We start from the raw sequence: 17,164 nt of genomic DNA, 5'->3' as shown, positions 1-17,164 counted from the left end.
GCGAAACAACGGCAAAAATGTGTGCCCAGTAGGCCCTTAGAACTCGTTGGAAAATTACACTCTGATTTGTTCATGCAGCATAGATACCTCATAGACGGGTACCTTTAAAAATCGAATTGATACGTAGCCCGAATAACTTCTATATGTTACACTCCACTACGGACGAGGCCGGTACTCGCATACCCGGTTATGCTTGCCATATACTCTCAGCCGAATTTCATGTCAGACAAGTAAACATAGCACCAGCTATTAGAGATAGCCATATAAGAGGTTTGACGCGTGGAAGTACCGCGAAATATCCCATAGCCCAGGTGAAAACTACGGCACACGACATTCCCCAAGGCCTGAGAGAATATAATTCCGAACATTTAATAATGGGTCACATTCCTAAAAGAATAGTACTCGGTCTCGTTGACAACGAATCCTTTGCGGGGGTTTCGAACAAAAATCCTTTTAATTTCCAGCCCTTTGGATTGACTGAAATAGCCGTTAAAGTAAACGGTCAGGAGGTAGGCAAAAGATGCCATACCGTCAATTTCGAACCCGACTCTACACGGATGTATCAGACATACCTAGAGCTGTTTAGAAATACAGGGGGTTTGGGGAGAAATTCCACGCACACAGTAACTCTCAAAGAGTTTTTAGACGGCACTACATTGTTTGTGTTCGATTTAACGCACGATTTAGGTGCTGACATGTCACACGTGTATCCGAAGAGCTCTGGTAAGGTCGGCATAGAATTGAAATTTTCGCAGCCAACGCCCCGAGCTCTGACGTTAGTGTGTTATAGAGAGCTGGACAGCGTAATAGAATTTGACCACTTTAGAAATGCCGCTATATACACTGACGTAGACGAGGGACGAGTTACATATCCTTCTAAAATGTTGTACGGTCGAGATTTGGAATGGTTTGGTCGTAATGAGCCTTTCCTTAAAACAACTATGGCGGCATAAGTAGCAGAGATACTTTGGAAGAGGTGTGTGGTAATAAAATAGTCGGGATGAAGAGACTGAAATATCCTATATTGTTTATTTGCAACACGGACAGAAAAAGCGAACCAGGAAGTCACTGGCTCGCTTTAAGCGTAGAGGCACCCGGTAGATTACACATGCACGACTCGTACGGTATAGATTACACGCGAATATGGCCCGAATTTCACGATTTTGTGACAAAATACGGTCGTTTGCATTATTCCTACAACAGAGTTCGTGTGCAAAGTCTATCGTCAGTAGCTTGCGGTCACCATTGTTTATATTTCGGTAGCTGGCGATCTCGAGGTATTTCTAACGGCGATATAGTTAGTCATTTCAGTAAAAGTAATACGCTTGCAAACGATTCCATGGTTTTCAGATGGTATGATAATGCCAAGAAGAATATACTCGAGAACTTTAAGAGCTATGGATTTTGACGAGGGAAAAATTAGGTTATTGATAGAGCTGTAGGAATGTTGTCGATTTTTTTTCCCACGCCATCATCTCGTCGCAAAACCGGTCTTACTAGGCAACCATACAAGGAGGTGTCAAGCCCGGGTTTTAGCGCTTACGCTGTCAGGTACTCGCAGCGATAACGACTGTGTTCGATGTAATAGGTATAATTATGTCCAGGGCCGGGATTTGACCCCTTACCGTCCAATGGCAGGATGATGCGCCCTTAGGTCACGCCCCCCTATTCTTTGGCACGTAACCGCTGATGGTGTCGAGAGTATCACGCACCCCAGCACGCAGTAGCTAGTTAGAAGCCAACTGCCCGAGAGCGAGGTTGTGTATTTTGAGTACTCCGTACCACGATGTCCTGCTGCTACGTTCCCGATTCGTATAATGACCAGAGCGATGGAGAAAGATGTAAACTTTTCTTCAATAAGAAGGGAGAAGTATCGCCATCAAAGGACTCTGGAAACGAAGACACCTTGTCTGTGGACGGGAAATATGGTATCCAACGTTTCAGCGATGATAATGTGGATTCAAAATTACCGTTTCACAACAGGGAGAATGGAGGAGAAACGGTGATAGACAGTTGCGGGTACACGCGGAGACACGTGGGGGAACCTAGGAGGCTACTGACGGATTTAAGCCAGAACTACTGTTGCGAAGCAATGCTCAGCGGCTACGCCAGGATGGTTTCTTTCCAGGACTGGCCAGAACAAATGGTTCAAAAGGGGAGACAGCTAGCCCGGAGAGGATTCTTTTATACGGGTGTGGCGGACAAGGTCGTGTGTGCATGGTGTGGATTAAGACTATGGAAATGGTGTGCAGAAGACGACATAGACTTTGAACACAACAGGTTCAGCCCGTCGTGCGCATTTCTCAAAATCACGTGCCCCGTCAGGTTTGATACTGACATGAGAACTGAGTTGCTTTGTGGGTAGAAATGTAGATGTGCATATTTACGAATAAAATTTGTGAGATGTTGTTTTTACTAGTCTCTGTTGTGTTTTATATAAAAGTGTTGACGTTGTCTACCTCGTGGGTATATTTTGGGGTGGTTTAAACAACGAGGGATACGGTGCTCGCGCGGTCTAGTATTGTAGAGAGCTTTACATAGACTGTCCGACTCAATCTCTTCTTTGTTGTATTTGGTAGAATATAACCGCCTTCCGGTGTTGTATTGTAGAGAGCTTTACATAAACTGGAGGGTGTGTTATTTTTTTGAGTGTCTTGTTACATTTGTTTTGCTGCCTAGTATTGTAGAGAGCTTTACATTGGCAGTACGACATTTACAGACCTCCTTCAAAATTATTATTCGTTCCCGCTTTGGGTTTACGATACGAGGTAAAGAACGTAACACTCGGTACCACTCTTGCTGCTTTGCCGTTTTCTACCTCACATTTTGTTTCACGTAGAATATCACCGTCTTACCGTCCTGTATTGTAGAGAGCTTTACACAGACGGGGTGGTCGTGTGATTAAGAGTGTCTAGGTGTTTCTTGCGGTCTAGTATTGTAGAGAGCTTTACATAGACAGCACGAGATTCCCTAGCCTCCTTAAAAAAACTCAAATATTATTGGCACGCTAATGGTGCATTTATGAGGTAAAAACGCGTCTGAGAGTAATTGAGAATTTAGCTTGACGGATGGGATTCTTATGGTCGCCATTTTTGTTTGTGTGACGTCATTAGTAGAGGTCACATGCGCGCGCGCGCGCGCACACACACACACACACGTACATGCACGAACACGTACTAGACGACCATTACCCTTATTTGTGACGGTTCAATGACCACGTGACGTCAATACCGTCGTTGTAGGGCGTGACGTCAGTGTGGTAGTATATTTTCGAGGTTGCGTCACCATCAAGTGACGTCACTACCTTCGTTTGTAGGTCGTGACGTCACGAGACCTATCGTCGTGACGTCATACGTGTATGACGTCAGTGTGGCCGTATATTTTCGAGGTTGCGTCACCATCAAGTGACGTCACTACCTTCGTTTGTAGAGATCGTGACGTCACGAGACCGTATGACGTCATCGTCGTGACGTTTTCGAGGTTGCGTGTATGACGTCAGTGTGGTCTCCAGTAACATACGCTTTTCGAGGTTGCGTCACGTTACGTCACTCGGTTGATAATTTACATCGTCTCCATAAAACTGAGTGAATGAGTTTAGTTTTACGCCGCACTCAGCAATATTCCAGCTATATGGCGGCTGTCTGTAGTGAGTGAGTGAGTGAGTTTAGTTTTACGCCGCACTCAGCAATATTCCAGCTATATGGCGTCTGTCTATAGTGAGTGAGTAAGAGAGTTTAGTTTTACGCCGCACTCAGCAATATTCCAGCTATATGGCAGCTGTCTGTAGTGAGTGAGTGAGTGAGTGAGTTTAGTTTTACGCCGCACTCAGCAATATTCCAGCTATATGGCGGCGGTCTGTAGTGAGTGAGTTTAGTTTTACGCCGCACTCAGCAATATTCCAGCTATATGGCGGCGGTCTGTAGTGAGTGAGTGAGTGAGTTTAGTTTTACGCCGCACTCAGCAATATTCCAGCTATATGGCGGCGGTCTGTAGTGAGTGAGTGAGTGAGTTTAGTTTTACGCCGCACTCAGCAATATTCCAGCTATATGGCGGCTGTCTGTAGTGAGTGAGTGAGTTTAGTTTTACGCCGCAGTCAGCAATATTTCAGCTATATTGCGGCTGTCTGTAACTAATCGAGTCTGGACCAGATAATCCAGTGATTATCATCACCGATCTACGCAATTGGGATACAGCGACAGTGAGTGACGTTTTACGTGGCTTTTAGCAATATTCCAGCAATATCACGGCGAGAGACACCAGAAATGGGCTTCACACATTGTACCCATGTGGGGAATCGAACCCGGGCCTTCGGAGTGACGAGCGAACGCTTTAACCACTATAGGCTACCCCACCACCCCGCAATTGGGATACGATGGCATATCAACCAAGTAAGTAAGCCTGACCACCCGATTGCGTTAGTCGCCTCTTACGACAAACTTGGGTTGCTGAATATCAATGCTAACCCGGATCTTCATGGGTAAATCACATAGTCATGATACCAGGCGTTCGCGGAACCCTGATCGTATTCCGCCCCACCGGTGACACCCGTCAAAGACAAGTCACATTTGGCTGTTGGAAAGTTTAAATCATCCCACTTGTCATACAGCCTTGTGGAGAGTTTTTGTCACTGTGAATCTTTATGCATAGATCTTAAAATGGACCAGTTGAGGCTGTCTCGCTTGATTCCTTAATTATTATTCTCCTTGGTTATTGATCGATGTTAGATCATGGATATACCGGAAGCTTAAGTTAAATTTCTTGGCCAAACTACATGTTTGAATTTTGCCAAACCGAGCAGAAACTATGATTCATATGCACAAAGAAATAGATTGTTTTAAAAAGACAAAATCGCCCTAGGACAGTTATTCAGTTATGCTAATAAAACACTTCCAAGGACAATGGACAGAACTTTCCCTAGTGGTTTAAATAAGTATACCTGTGTTCACGTACCTGTAATTCATGGTTTAAAGAATGAAAAGTTTCCTTCAGTTTGTCATGGATAGTGGTGTACAACGTTGAAAAATCAAATGTTTTGACAGATCTGAACACGGTCCGGTGTTCAAAGTCTTTGAAGTTTTGAGAACCAGATGATGTTAATTCTGCTTGTCTCAAATACTTTCTGATATATAGTCCTTCCTTGATAGTATTAAAGATTATGGATATTTTTTGACAGCGATATGGTGGTATATATGCTTGACCCAGCACTATATCTCTCTTTCTATTAAATATTTTATGGAGCTTTGGAAGCCAGTACTAAAGAGGAATGGGCGTGTCTTCTGGTTTCAGAGTCAAGACAAACGTTGACTGCACCGATGAATGGTTTAGACAGATTTCTTCCCCAGTTAACACACTGGCCTTATATGTGGCATTATTTGATATGTCACGTACAGCAAGTTCTCCTGGTAGAAACAGTTAATGCAGTGATGTCTACATGTAATGGTTATAATATTTGAGTCCTTGTTAGTGGGAACAACTACAGACGTTTCATTTAGGGAAATAAGACTTTGGATGACAGCTGGCTGGGACATAATGGGTCTATTCCAAATCTATTTCCTCTTTTTAAGTTGTGCATTCTACCATTAACGCCACTCATCTACTTTACCCACCTCGAAAGACATTCTACATGTTCCTCTTCGGCAGCATCCAAATCCATAATTTTGAAGTTGTAGGTGAGGTGAGGTGAAATTGGGTTTAACGTCGTGCTTGAGAATATTTCGCTCATATGACGACATGCATGTGTGTGTATGTGTATGTGCGGCTGCTTGTACTAGCCCAGACTAAAGCTGGTTTTATAGTGCTAGCCCACTGAGATACCATGCCGCAGTGAAGCATGAATACCCCACTCAGACACATTATACTGACTCCGAGCCAACCAGTCCTTGTTGTACCCATTAATGCCAGCGCCAGGCAGGGACCAACAAGTACCATATTTTAACGTCTTTTGGTATGACGCGATCGAGGATCGAACCTGCGACCTTCCGCTCTCCGGGCGGACGCTCTAACCACTACACCACGGAGGCGGTCTTTAAAGTTGTAACTACAATTGCTAGGAGGTTGTTCACGACCGACCAAACAACGATATTTTACATATTTGTAAATATACCTGATACATTGCAACATTAAATCAACTACACATATGACCACATGCGTCATTAATCTTATCCAGTGAGCAGATGGAATTTAAATAGTGAATCCTATATCGATTGATAAATTTATTCAACCATATCTATTCATTGTTCTTCTTAAATTACAAATATAACTATAAATATCATTTAACTTAATATTCAGTGGTCTAATAAGATTTCAACGAATTGTAAGTTTGCTATCGCATCTACACACAGCTGTTGCAACAGACAAAGATATCCAGGCGCACGGCCCCATGTGTACGTGGAGTGGAGATTGCATCTAGAGATATAGGTCACACAGTCTCGAGTTCGGTAATTACCCCGGACCTACATTGCGGTATATCAGTGAATATAGTCATGCTATAGTATGACCAGAAATTTTTGAGAATTTTAGGAATATGTTTAGTTTGATTTCTAGTATATCAGAAAGAGTTATCCCCTTTGTTTACTTGCTAGCAGACGACATTTTCAGTGATCCTCAGTATGGATGATTTAGAGAAGGGGATGTTGATTTTAGAGTATTATAACAAAGACATCAGATCAGCTAAAGTGATTTCAAGCAGAACAGGCATCCCTTTGTCCACTGTTTATCGTGTTTTGAAAAATATTGCAAATGGATATGGCATTGAGCACCAGGGAGGCGCAGGTAGGCCCAGAAAATTGACTTTTGGTCAGCTGGCGGCTTGGTATTCTTGTTTCTAAAAACAAACGAAGGAGTTTAGAAAACTTAAGGCTGGATATGATTGATAGAGGAACTGTGGCTGTCTGTAAGGAGACAATTAGAACTGAGCTGCATGCAATGGGTTGGCAGAAAAGTCGAGGAATTTCATCACCGATCATGAAACCTGAACAAAAGGAGCGAAGGTTGAACTGGTGCTTACAGCATAGAAATTTGAACTGGGACAATGTGATTTTCTCAGATGAAAGTTCTGTGTGGCTGTTTCCTAATACACTGAAATTCTGGACCAAACAAACTGAAAAACTTTTGTATCAGCACCCAAAGTACAGTACGAAATTCAATATGTGTGGTGGCATATCTGTGTTAGGGGCAACGCCCCTCTGTGTATTTGAAGGGAATATGAACAGTGAGCGGTACACAGATATTCTCGAGGGACATTTATTTCCATCTGCTCACGTGTTCTATGGAAGTTTTTGGATGTTCCAGCAGGACAACGACCCAAAACATCGTTCAAAGCATTCACAGGCTTGATTTCGGACCAAAAATATGACATTATTAGATTGGCCAAGCTATGGCCCTGACCTAAATCCAATAGAAAATGTTTGGGGACTTATGAAGGAAAGTGTCAATAAGAAAAATCTGACAAATATTGCTGAAATGAAAGAAGAGGTGGTCCGATATTGGGACAGCATGGACCACGACTTTCTAACTTCTTTGATCAGTAGTATGCCCCGCCGCGCTGAAGCCTGCATTGCTGCCCATGGTGACTTGACAAAATACAAACTGTTCACCTGTCTTTGAATCTGGAGTTATGTTCTGCTCATCTTAACATTTATTACGTGAGTAATTAGTGAAAAAAATAATAACATTAACAATCTGTAAATTCTCAATAATTTCTGGTTGTACTGTATAGTCATTTTATTATATAGCTTGCCATTAAGTCAAACAATACTGTCATATATATAAAGATAAATTGTGGCGCCATCCTCATATGAGGACACCATGAGTGGGAGAGTTGGTTAGACAGAAACCCAGTAGTTATTTATGAAAAAGTTTCTCAGAACTGTCTTTTGGGCAGCTACTAAGGATGTTTCATGTCCCATATGCATACCTCTCATTACAGTGGTTCTGACAGACCCAGATGAGCTAACAACATGTCCGACAGACTCGAGCCATGGGCATGGGTGGTGGTAGTGGCGTCGCTTTGTGCTCTTTTCCTCAACACGAGCCTATCCAGTATTGCTGGCGTCATGCACGTGGCGCTTCTCGAGACGTTTCAAGATGACCTCACACTGACGTCATGGGTTGGCTCTCTCTACTCCTGCATGTTTGCCCTTTCAGGTATTTTCACAGCATGTTAGAAGTAGTACCTAAACACGACACAGATGATATTTTCATTAGTCAGTGTGCTGGCAGGCTGAAGAAGGGTTCAACACAACTCAGAAAATATCAGAAAAATCGTATCGTAGGACGGACAGTCCAGTTGGGTAGCCTTGTTTATCATACTTGGTTTGCCAGCGCCACACCTGTGGTCGTAGCTTGAAAGCTGACAACATCTACGTTTTGCATCCCTAAGTGTTTGGTTCACAGTAAGCTTACAGGTTTTAGTGCTAACAGTGAATACTGTTCAATCTCATGTTAAATCAGCTCACTCACAGACAGGCCTGTTAGCCTTTTGGTAGTCATAGACGTTGGTTTGGCACAGGTTGTGTTTGGTGAGGCAGGAAGAAACAGGTTTCATGATTCTTTTTCATGGTTCTGTCCACAATTGCCCCTGCTGTTTTTCTGAGGAAAGTATTGAAATACATTTCTACCTTCCCTTTTTAATTCAGGTCCCGTGGCCAGCTTCATCATCAACAGATGGAACTGTCGGTGTTGTGTCATAGTAAGCGGTGTGCTTGGCCTCGTTGGGTTTGCTTCCAGTAGCCTCGCTGATGACATACGCTGGCTCTTCCTCACATACGCGCTGATGGCGGGTAAGTCAGGACAAGGGGCACGGGTGTGGGGTCGGAATTTAACGTAAGCGTAGTTTGACATAAATGTTTTCCTTCACACATGCCTTGATGGCAGGTGAGTATGGACATACATGGGAGCAGTGGTCACTGGTATGAGGTAGAGAGTCTGTTGTGCTGGCAGTATGAGATGAACACGTTCCTGTATGAGTAAAGGAAAACCAAGTTCTATGGATAGTCAACTTCTTCATTGCAATGAGTGCGACGTTTCGGTGGAGGTAACTTGCTTGATAAGGGTGTTAGTGCCTACACCGAAACGTCGCAGGAAAACCAAGTTCTATGGATAGTCAAATTCTTCATTGCAACGAGTGTGACGTTTCGGTGTAGGTAACTTGCTTGATAAGGGTGTTAGTGCCTACACCGAAACGTCGCAGGAAAACCAAGTTCTATGGATAGTCAAATTCTTCATTGCAACGAGTGTGACGTTTCGGTGTAGGTAACTTGCTTGATAAGGGTGTTAGTGCATTCACCGAAACGTCGAAAACCAAGTTCTATGGGAAAACCAAGTTCTATGGATAGTAAACTTCTTCATTGCAATGAGTGCGACGTTTCGGTGTAGGTAACTTGCTTGATAAGGGTGTTAGTACCTACACCGAAACGTCGCACTCATTGCAATAAAGAAATTGACTATGAATAGAACTTGGTTTTCCTTCACCTATACAACTTCTAAAATGCCTCTCAAAGAAGTCATGTATGAGTAGTTACTAATTTTGTAACCGGTGATAGCTGATTATTGCTTTTTATATATTTTTCTTTTTCAAGATTTGTTTTGTCAGCACAAAGTAGTCGATCGTAAAAGCTAGACATAGTTTGTGAAAGATATGCAATTGACAATTGAAAATAGTTGTCAGATACATGAATATAATTTCTTGAACTGCCCAAATTTACAAATTCCAGTCTCGATGAAAAAAGAAGCATATGTTTCCAATCTATTCGCACATGATAAATGAAATACAGCGATGCTGTTCTCTCTATAAATGAAACATAACGATGTTGTTCTCTTTTTAATTATCTAAATTGCATTTCTAGGACTTGGCCAAGGATTGTGCTACACTGGCTGCCTCGTGTTACTAGGGTTTTACTTCAAGAAGCGGACAAGCCTAGCCACGGGGATAGGAATAGTTGGCATTGGCATCGGCAACTTTCTTCTGCCCCCCTCTCACACAGTACCTAGTGGATGAGTATGGACTCAAAGGGGCCTTCCTTCTCCTGGGAGCACTGACCTTTCAGTCTTGTGTGTGTGGTTTTCTCATGAGACCATCCCAACACGAGCGTCAAAGACACGTGAGGTATCAAGAAGACGGAGAAGCCAACCAAGAGAACCTAGCCTCAAGATGTCAATCCTGCTTCAACCAAGTCCGCTCATGCTCTATACCACACTTCCTAAACATGGCCTTTTCTTTGTATCTGTTAAGCGTTATGACCTTCACAATTGGAAACTCGACCTTGAAGCTGTACTTCCCTGATTTTGTGATGAAACAAGGGGCGACCTTCCAACATGCGTCGTCGCTAGTGTCAGTTATCGGTGTCGGCAGCATTGTGTCCAGGATCTGCCTCGGATTTGCTGCAACAGACCCCAAGATTGGACCGTCGCTTCTGTACTCTGGGGTCAATGGTCTCACTGGTGTCCTTGTGTTCTTCATACACCCCTTAACTCGAACGTCTGTGTTGAGGATAATATTTTCCTTTTGTTATGGAGTATATAATGGCGGCATATGGACCCTTTTTAACCCAATAACATACGCCATTGTGGGAGTTCATCATCTAGCATCCGCCATGGGTTGGGTGATGTTTACGTGCGGGATGGGGTACCTCATCGGAGGGCCCATAGCAGGTAAGTACAGAGTGTGGATCAGTTTCTGAGCTCATTTATTGTAGAGCATAGTTAAATGATATCGTTCACTTGGAATTGATCATTTATGTTTACACGGTGTATAATTATAATCGTATCCCCCATAATGTATATCAACACCTTTACATGGAGCTGTTTGAAATGCACTGAAGGACATCCGAGTCATGGGATGGTGGGCGCTAAGCAAAAAAACCAAGGAACTCATGAAAGTTGACATGACATTGTAGAATTGAGATAGGTTTACACCTTACCTACTGTTTCAGGAATGCTGTATGAGGCGACGGGAGACTATCAGACTGCCTTCATATTTTCAGGTGAGAATTTCAATGTACAACACCAATGACGTATCGCCATTTCATCGATCTCGACGTTTTGAACGTTTTGACCCATCATCACCATTCTACTTCATACTGACATTACATTCTGTACTTGATCTGAACTGTGTAGGTAGGTCACAATCCTCCTCTGAATAGAGTTTTCGGTCAGCTCCTCTTCCCTCTTGAAAGTCTCGATGTTCAGGCCAGCTTCATAACTTATCAAAGCTGATTCAATATCGACTGTGAAATTAACCCGATGTGTGTAATGTATATCGGCGCTCAATTAAACAACACTGTCCGTCAACATCGATGCCCCTCGTCACTCATTTCGACATAACGACTATAGTCTGATTGCAGTGAAAACGTACCGATGAATTTCATTGTCAACAAAAAAGTAAATCGAGGATTCGCAATCTTAATTTCAGTTTATTTGATTTATATTTTTGCTTAAAGTGAAATTCGTCGGTACGTTGATACCAAAATACACCATGTGCAATTTTCTTGACATACTGCCTTGACGCTCCGTCCATGTCAGCTCTGTTACCTTTTAATCAGTCTGAATTTGTCTCTCAGGTGAAAGTTCTCTCGATAATATATACTTGGGTTATTTAAGCTGAACTTTCAGCCAGTGATACATAGTCTCTTTGTATTTTGGCAATTCCAAAATGATTCCATAGCTGCAGCAAATTAGGAGCCACGTGACCATGTGGGTAATCCGAAATTATTGTCCACTTTACTTCATAGTTAATGCGGAAATCGTGTTTTCTATAAATTTCTAATTCAAGCACATTCGGTGTTTTTACTGATAAAAAACGTTGATAAACTGTTACACTTTCAATTCAAAGCAATTTTACACGTATTAGAGCACACTTGTACTGTTCAGTGCATAATTTCGAATTGCAGAATCGGAAAATCCATTACAATTTACTTGCACCTATTAGCTTTCCCATGAATTTAGCGAAACGGCCGACAGGTTTTCGAGGAATTGGTTGGATAGACATCTTCAGTAACAGTACCGCAAGTGCTGAGCGTACATGTTATACCTGTAAGTCTCGTGAGGCGCCACTTCCGGTACTCAGTTGGTTCCCGGCTCCCTTTGCGTGCACCGACTTGCTACATGCAAGACGGGGCCCAGTTTACTTCCAGTACCAGATTTCCGATGACAAGCGTATATTCAAGAACCAGTTCTGGTTCCAAATTGCGCGACCGACAAATATGACTTTGCTAGACCTGTCGAAGTGTTCAACCATGCTTGGGTGTCACAGCTGTCGGAAATCATTGGCTAATTTGGGGATGGTATGATCGGAAATTTGTTATTCCTGCAAGGATTATCGGTTCCTGACTGCCAACTGACAACCACGAAACCATTCTAAAAGGTATGAAACATTGTTTGTCACCGGAAATACTAAGGTCTCGCGAAGTGCAGTGACCTACTTACGATCCCTATAGACACTGGCCCTGCAGTGTCACTTCTGAACAAGTCTTACACATGCAACGAGATGCATTTTGGATGGGTGAATTTCTTGGCAGGAGGGCACTGTACCGGGTGCAGACCGTGCGGCTCGTTGCGGAGCAATTATCGCCCTCTAGCACTGTCTCCCTTCGCTGCCTGTCTACGATCCTTGTGGTTAGGGTTTGGGTTTAGGGTTAGTTTAGGGTCATGGCACACTTTCCGATCCTTAGACGCTGAGGCAAACAACCCTTTACGATCCTTGAAGGGGTAGGATTCACATGACATTTGCAAATAAGCGGGGGCCTTTTGATGACTCGTTACCATCCGCCTTAAAGTAGAAGCAATATATAGAACCATGTTTCTTCCGTCCGTCACTAGTAATTCATTTCCAGATATGGTTAGACATGACAAAGACCTTTGATATAAAATGTCATATACTGGAGATTAGAGTACCCTATTTGCGATGCGAGTACAGATCTTTAACAGAAGCAAATCTCTAATAGCCGAAGGTATGGCCATCGTGGTGCTCTTGAAATCAGCTTCACCCCCCAAATCATCTCATGTCCTTCTCACCAAATTTCTTAATTTACTCATGTGCTTCCAACGTTGCCATTTAAAAGGCTTTTCCTGTTATATATTGAGTGAGAAGCTAACCATTTCAACCTAATCGTTTCAATCAATCAATACTTTATGTCCGGCACGCCCCTCGACATTCCACGATCAGGAAATGATAGTCAGGTCGACACATTGCTCTTGCTCCATTTACGAACATTTCAGCTCTGCCGACAGTCTACTATCTATTTACCGAGATAATCATTTAATTTCCTTTCCTCCAGCTTCGTCTTTTCTTTTGGCCTCCATACTTGGTTTACTGATGAACTGTGCAAGGTCAGAACATCCGGACTTGGAGACAACACTTACTTCCACCCTACCGGAAAGAGAGGCCTTGAAATCTTAGATAAAGCCAACGCTTGTGTTGGAGAACTGAACTCCTTGTTAGTTAATCAGTACACAGTGGAACCTTGCAAGTTACCCATATTTTATTTAATCTGGACACTTATTAATCTGGAAATCCCACCTAATGGTTGATTCGCATTATCTTTATACCATGAAACATTTAATCAGTAGGCACACTGCAATCATGGGTTCAACTGTGCAATTGTGCTTGTGTACAGTGACGATGATAAAAAGGGAATAAAGAATTACTGCAAGGACGCCATGGATTGTACTAGTAAAATGGAACACAGAAGAGATAATGAGAAGGGCGATTTCAGTTAATTAATCATGAAACGTGCAATACTTCTTGTTTTGATCGTTCGTTAACTGGTGTTGTGCACTCACGCAACCGTTTGAACCTTTTGCACCTGGATGTAACAATTTTTATATGAATGAACACAAATGTATGCAACATGCACGTGCAAACTGTGATCATTATGCAGTAGCAATGGTTATAGAAGGTCAAACGTCAGTAAGCATTTTGCCATATGTTTGTCGACTCATGGGAAGTGGCAATTGAGAGTGAGTGAGTGAGAGTATGGTTTTACGCCGCTTTTTATTCTTACACTGCCCTTGTTTTACGTGTCCTTTTCTTATACAGCTCTTTCGTCCTGAAACGCCACACACTGACACCTCTGCAGGTGATCCAGACCAGACTATAGGAAATCTGCAGCTTGCAACTTGCAATTGTTAACTTTGGTATATTTCCAAACAATCCCAACACGTCAATTGGTGGTATTCGAGTGAGTGAGGTTTTTTACGCCGTTTTTAGCAATATTCCAGCAATATGATGGCGGGGAACACCAGAAATGGGCTTCACACATTGTACTCATGTGGGGAATCGATCCCGGGTCTTCGGCGTAACGAGCAACTGCTTTAACCACTAGGCTAGCCCACCGTCCAAAGTGGCGAATGAGGAGAGTGAATGCTGCCAATGGTAACATTGCAATTGGACCTCTTAAAGATGGAGTACCCTTTATCGTTTCTGGGATCGGTATACCCGCCTCAATCCAACCTAACTTCAAGGTCGCTGCAACCAAGTCTTTGTTAATAATGGGATCGATCAAAAGCATTCATGATATCCGAGGTTGTTATGCTCTAGCGGTAGCACCCACTATATAATCATCATGCATATTATTATGTGGGCATGGGATTGACGTCAAATGTGGTTTTAATTTCGGATGAATACTGTCTGGCTGGTCATAAGAGAGATGAGTAATCATGGACTGGAACAACATATATCCTCCCCTCTCGTTAAAGATGTTGCGGGTATGTGCAAATAATAATTCAGACTACAGAGTGTGGTGTAAGACAAGGTGAAAACCTATCACCACTATTGTTTTCACTGTTCTGAAATGATCTTGAGTCACACATTTCTGATGATAATTGTGATGGTGTTCATATCGAGGGTCTAGATGTGATGTTGGTTTAGACATATTTATTCTCTTATATGCAGATGACGCAGTACTTGTTAGTCAAAGTCCAAATGGACTCCAGAGATAATTAAATTCGTTCCGTATGTATTAAGTGCAGTGGAAACTTGATGTCAGTATATCCAAAACCAAAATTGTAATATTTGGTGGTGGAGTACATTCTAAAAGTAAACATATATTCTATTTTGGAACACATACACTCGAGATTGTTGACTGTTACATGTATCTAGGCTTAAAACTACATAGATCTGGTAGATTGGTATGTCCTGTCTTTTACAAACGGCAGGAAATATTAACCCCCGACTGACTGTTTAGTCCGTTCTTTCGATGTAATGGTTGTTCCTATGTAGTACCATTTTTCATATGAACGTAAATATTCACCTTTACGGAATACAACGCTATTTGATTTCTGCATATTTAACGTCAACCCCCATTTTATACAAAAAATACAGAGTCCGCGGCGTTAGCAACAGGATCGGCGTAGAGAAGTGAACATACATTAGGGAATTCCTCTGATATAAATATTCCTTTACAGTTAGACGTTGACATTTCAGTGACTAGTTCTTTGATGTCTAAAATGAACAACAGTGGGCTGACCATACAACCTTGGCGTGTACCGACGCAGCACTGGAAACATTCCGTAAGTCCTTTATCTGTACGGACACAAGACTGGAGCTTGGAGTACATATTTCGTAAGATTTTTAAGGTGTTCCCATGTATTTCATATTTGATAAGCCGATGCTACATTTATGTATGATTGATGCTATCAGAAGCCTTCGAGAAGTTAATAAAGAAGACGTACATTCTCCCTACAACTGATTTAGACAAGTATTTCGCGATCATGCCGTAGAGAGAGAATATGCTGTCGACTGCACAATACCCTTTCCTAAAATCTGCCTGCTCCTCATGAATGGTGTTGTTTTCTGTGATCCACTGTTGAAGTAGCTGGTTTAATAATTTAGTGAATACCATTACAATCGCCGGCAGGAGCGAAATTCCTCAATACTTATTTGGATCGGATTAAAAACCATTCTTGTGTAGTGGGCAGATAATAGCCGTGCACCATGTCATTGGGAAATCTCCAGTTGCCAATGTTTCATTAAAAAGGTATGTCAGACTGGTTGAAATGTGATTGACAGAATGTTTCAAAACTCTGATGAAAGACCATCCCAGCCTGGTGTTTTTCGGCACCTTAAGTGAGTGAGTGAGTTAAGATTTAAAGTCACATCGGCAATATTTCAGCCATATCGTGACTAAAACTAGTTCTAAATTAATAATACATACATATAATATATAAAACCCTGTCAACGAAGGACAGTAAAGGCACTAGATTATCACAATTAGAATTAAAACTAGCGTGGAAAGTTTAAAACTAATAGCACTCTTGGGGGACAATACAATATAGAATCAGGCTATAGATCGCCAACAACAGAAGGTAGATCACCATACTAGGGTCCATGGGGACTTACATTACTTTGCTACCTGCATGGACCCTAGTTGGATTTACACCATCCCTTCAGCCATTGGCGACAGAAGAGAAATCTAGCCAGAAATTAAAAGCACACATATTCTACGATTAAAACGTGGTAAGCCTAAATTTACTCAAAATATGTTGGGACTTACGTATTGCCCCTCAAGAGGACAATAATTTTAATACTTCAACCCCTTTGAGGGTACAGCCACTAACAATCTAAGTTGAAAATCTGAACTACCAATTATAAAACCTCATCTATTTACAAAACATATATCAAAATTCATTTAACAAATCTATCTCTTTAAAAAATCAATGATTAAATGATAATTAACATTGCTAAAAAGGTCCTTTACTGTTTTGACATGAAAATATCTATCCCTTATGATGGAGAATTCAACACAGTCAAGCAGGACATGCTTGACCGTGGTTCTTCTCATCACAACGGAGGATCCTCACCTTTCAATAGGTACGCATGAGTATATCTCAGTATGACCAATGCGACATCGTCATCAGAATGACCTCTTCAAATCTGGACTGACAACCCAAGTAAGTGTAGCCAATACAGGGTTTAATTTCATGTAATTTATTAACACCTACTTGAGTGTCCCACTTCTTCTGCATCAGATCACGGATGTAAGTTCTAATGCTGGCTTTTGTAATCAGAGTATGGAATAAGAAGTGGTGTCACAGATTTGTTGAGTGCTGCCTTGGCAGCAAGATCGGCCAAAGTATTCCCAGAAATACCAACGTGGCTGGGTAACCAACAGAGGACGATGTCGTATTGGCCAGTAGCAAGATCATTATATAATTCTATAATTTCTAA

General features: G+C 42.1%; 1 protein-coding gene across 1 annotated transcript in view; it reads left to right on the top strand.

The window, feature by feature from the left end:
* The window catches only part of LOC124262137 (monocarboxylate transporter 12-like), a 29,513-nt gene extending 15,860 nt beyond the window's left edge, over window positions 1-13,653 (top strand). The window contains 6 exon segments of the mRNA XM_046696596.1: window positions 7,928-8,145; window positions 8,637-8,780; window positions 9,846-9,979; window positions 9,981-10,650; window positions 10,932-10,982; window positions 13,275-13,653. Of these exon segments, the coding sequence (XP_046552552.1) occupies window positions 7,959-8,145; window positions 8,637-8,780; window positions 9,846-9,979; window positions 9,981-10,650; window positions 10,932-10,982; window positions 13,275-13,396 (1,308 nt within the window). The 5' untranslated portion in view covers window positions 7,928-7,958 and the 3' untranslated portion in view covers window positions 13,397-13,653.
* The last annotated feature ends 3,511 nt before the right edge of the window (window positions 13,654-17,164 follow it).

The sequence above is a fragment of the Haliotis rubra genome, unplaced genomic scaffold, assembly GCF_003918875.1.
Source record: "Haliotis rubra isolate DU_JTF1 unplaced genomic scaffold, ASM391887v1 Scf823, whole genome shotgun sequence".
In the NCBI taxonomy this organism is placed as follows: Eukaryota; Metazoa; Mollusca; class Gastropoda; order Lepetellida; family Haliotidae; genus Haliotis; species Haliotis rubra.
This window is presented reverse-complemented; position numbering and strand designations above follow the sequence as displayed.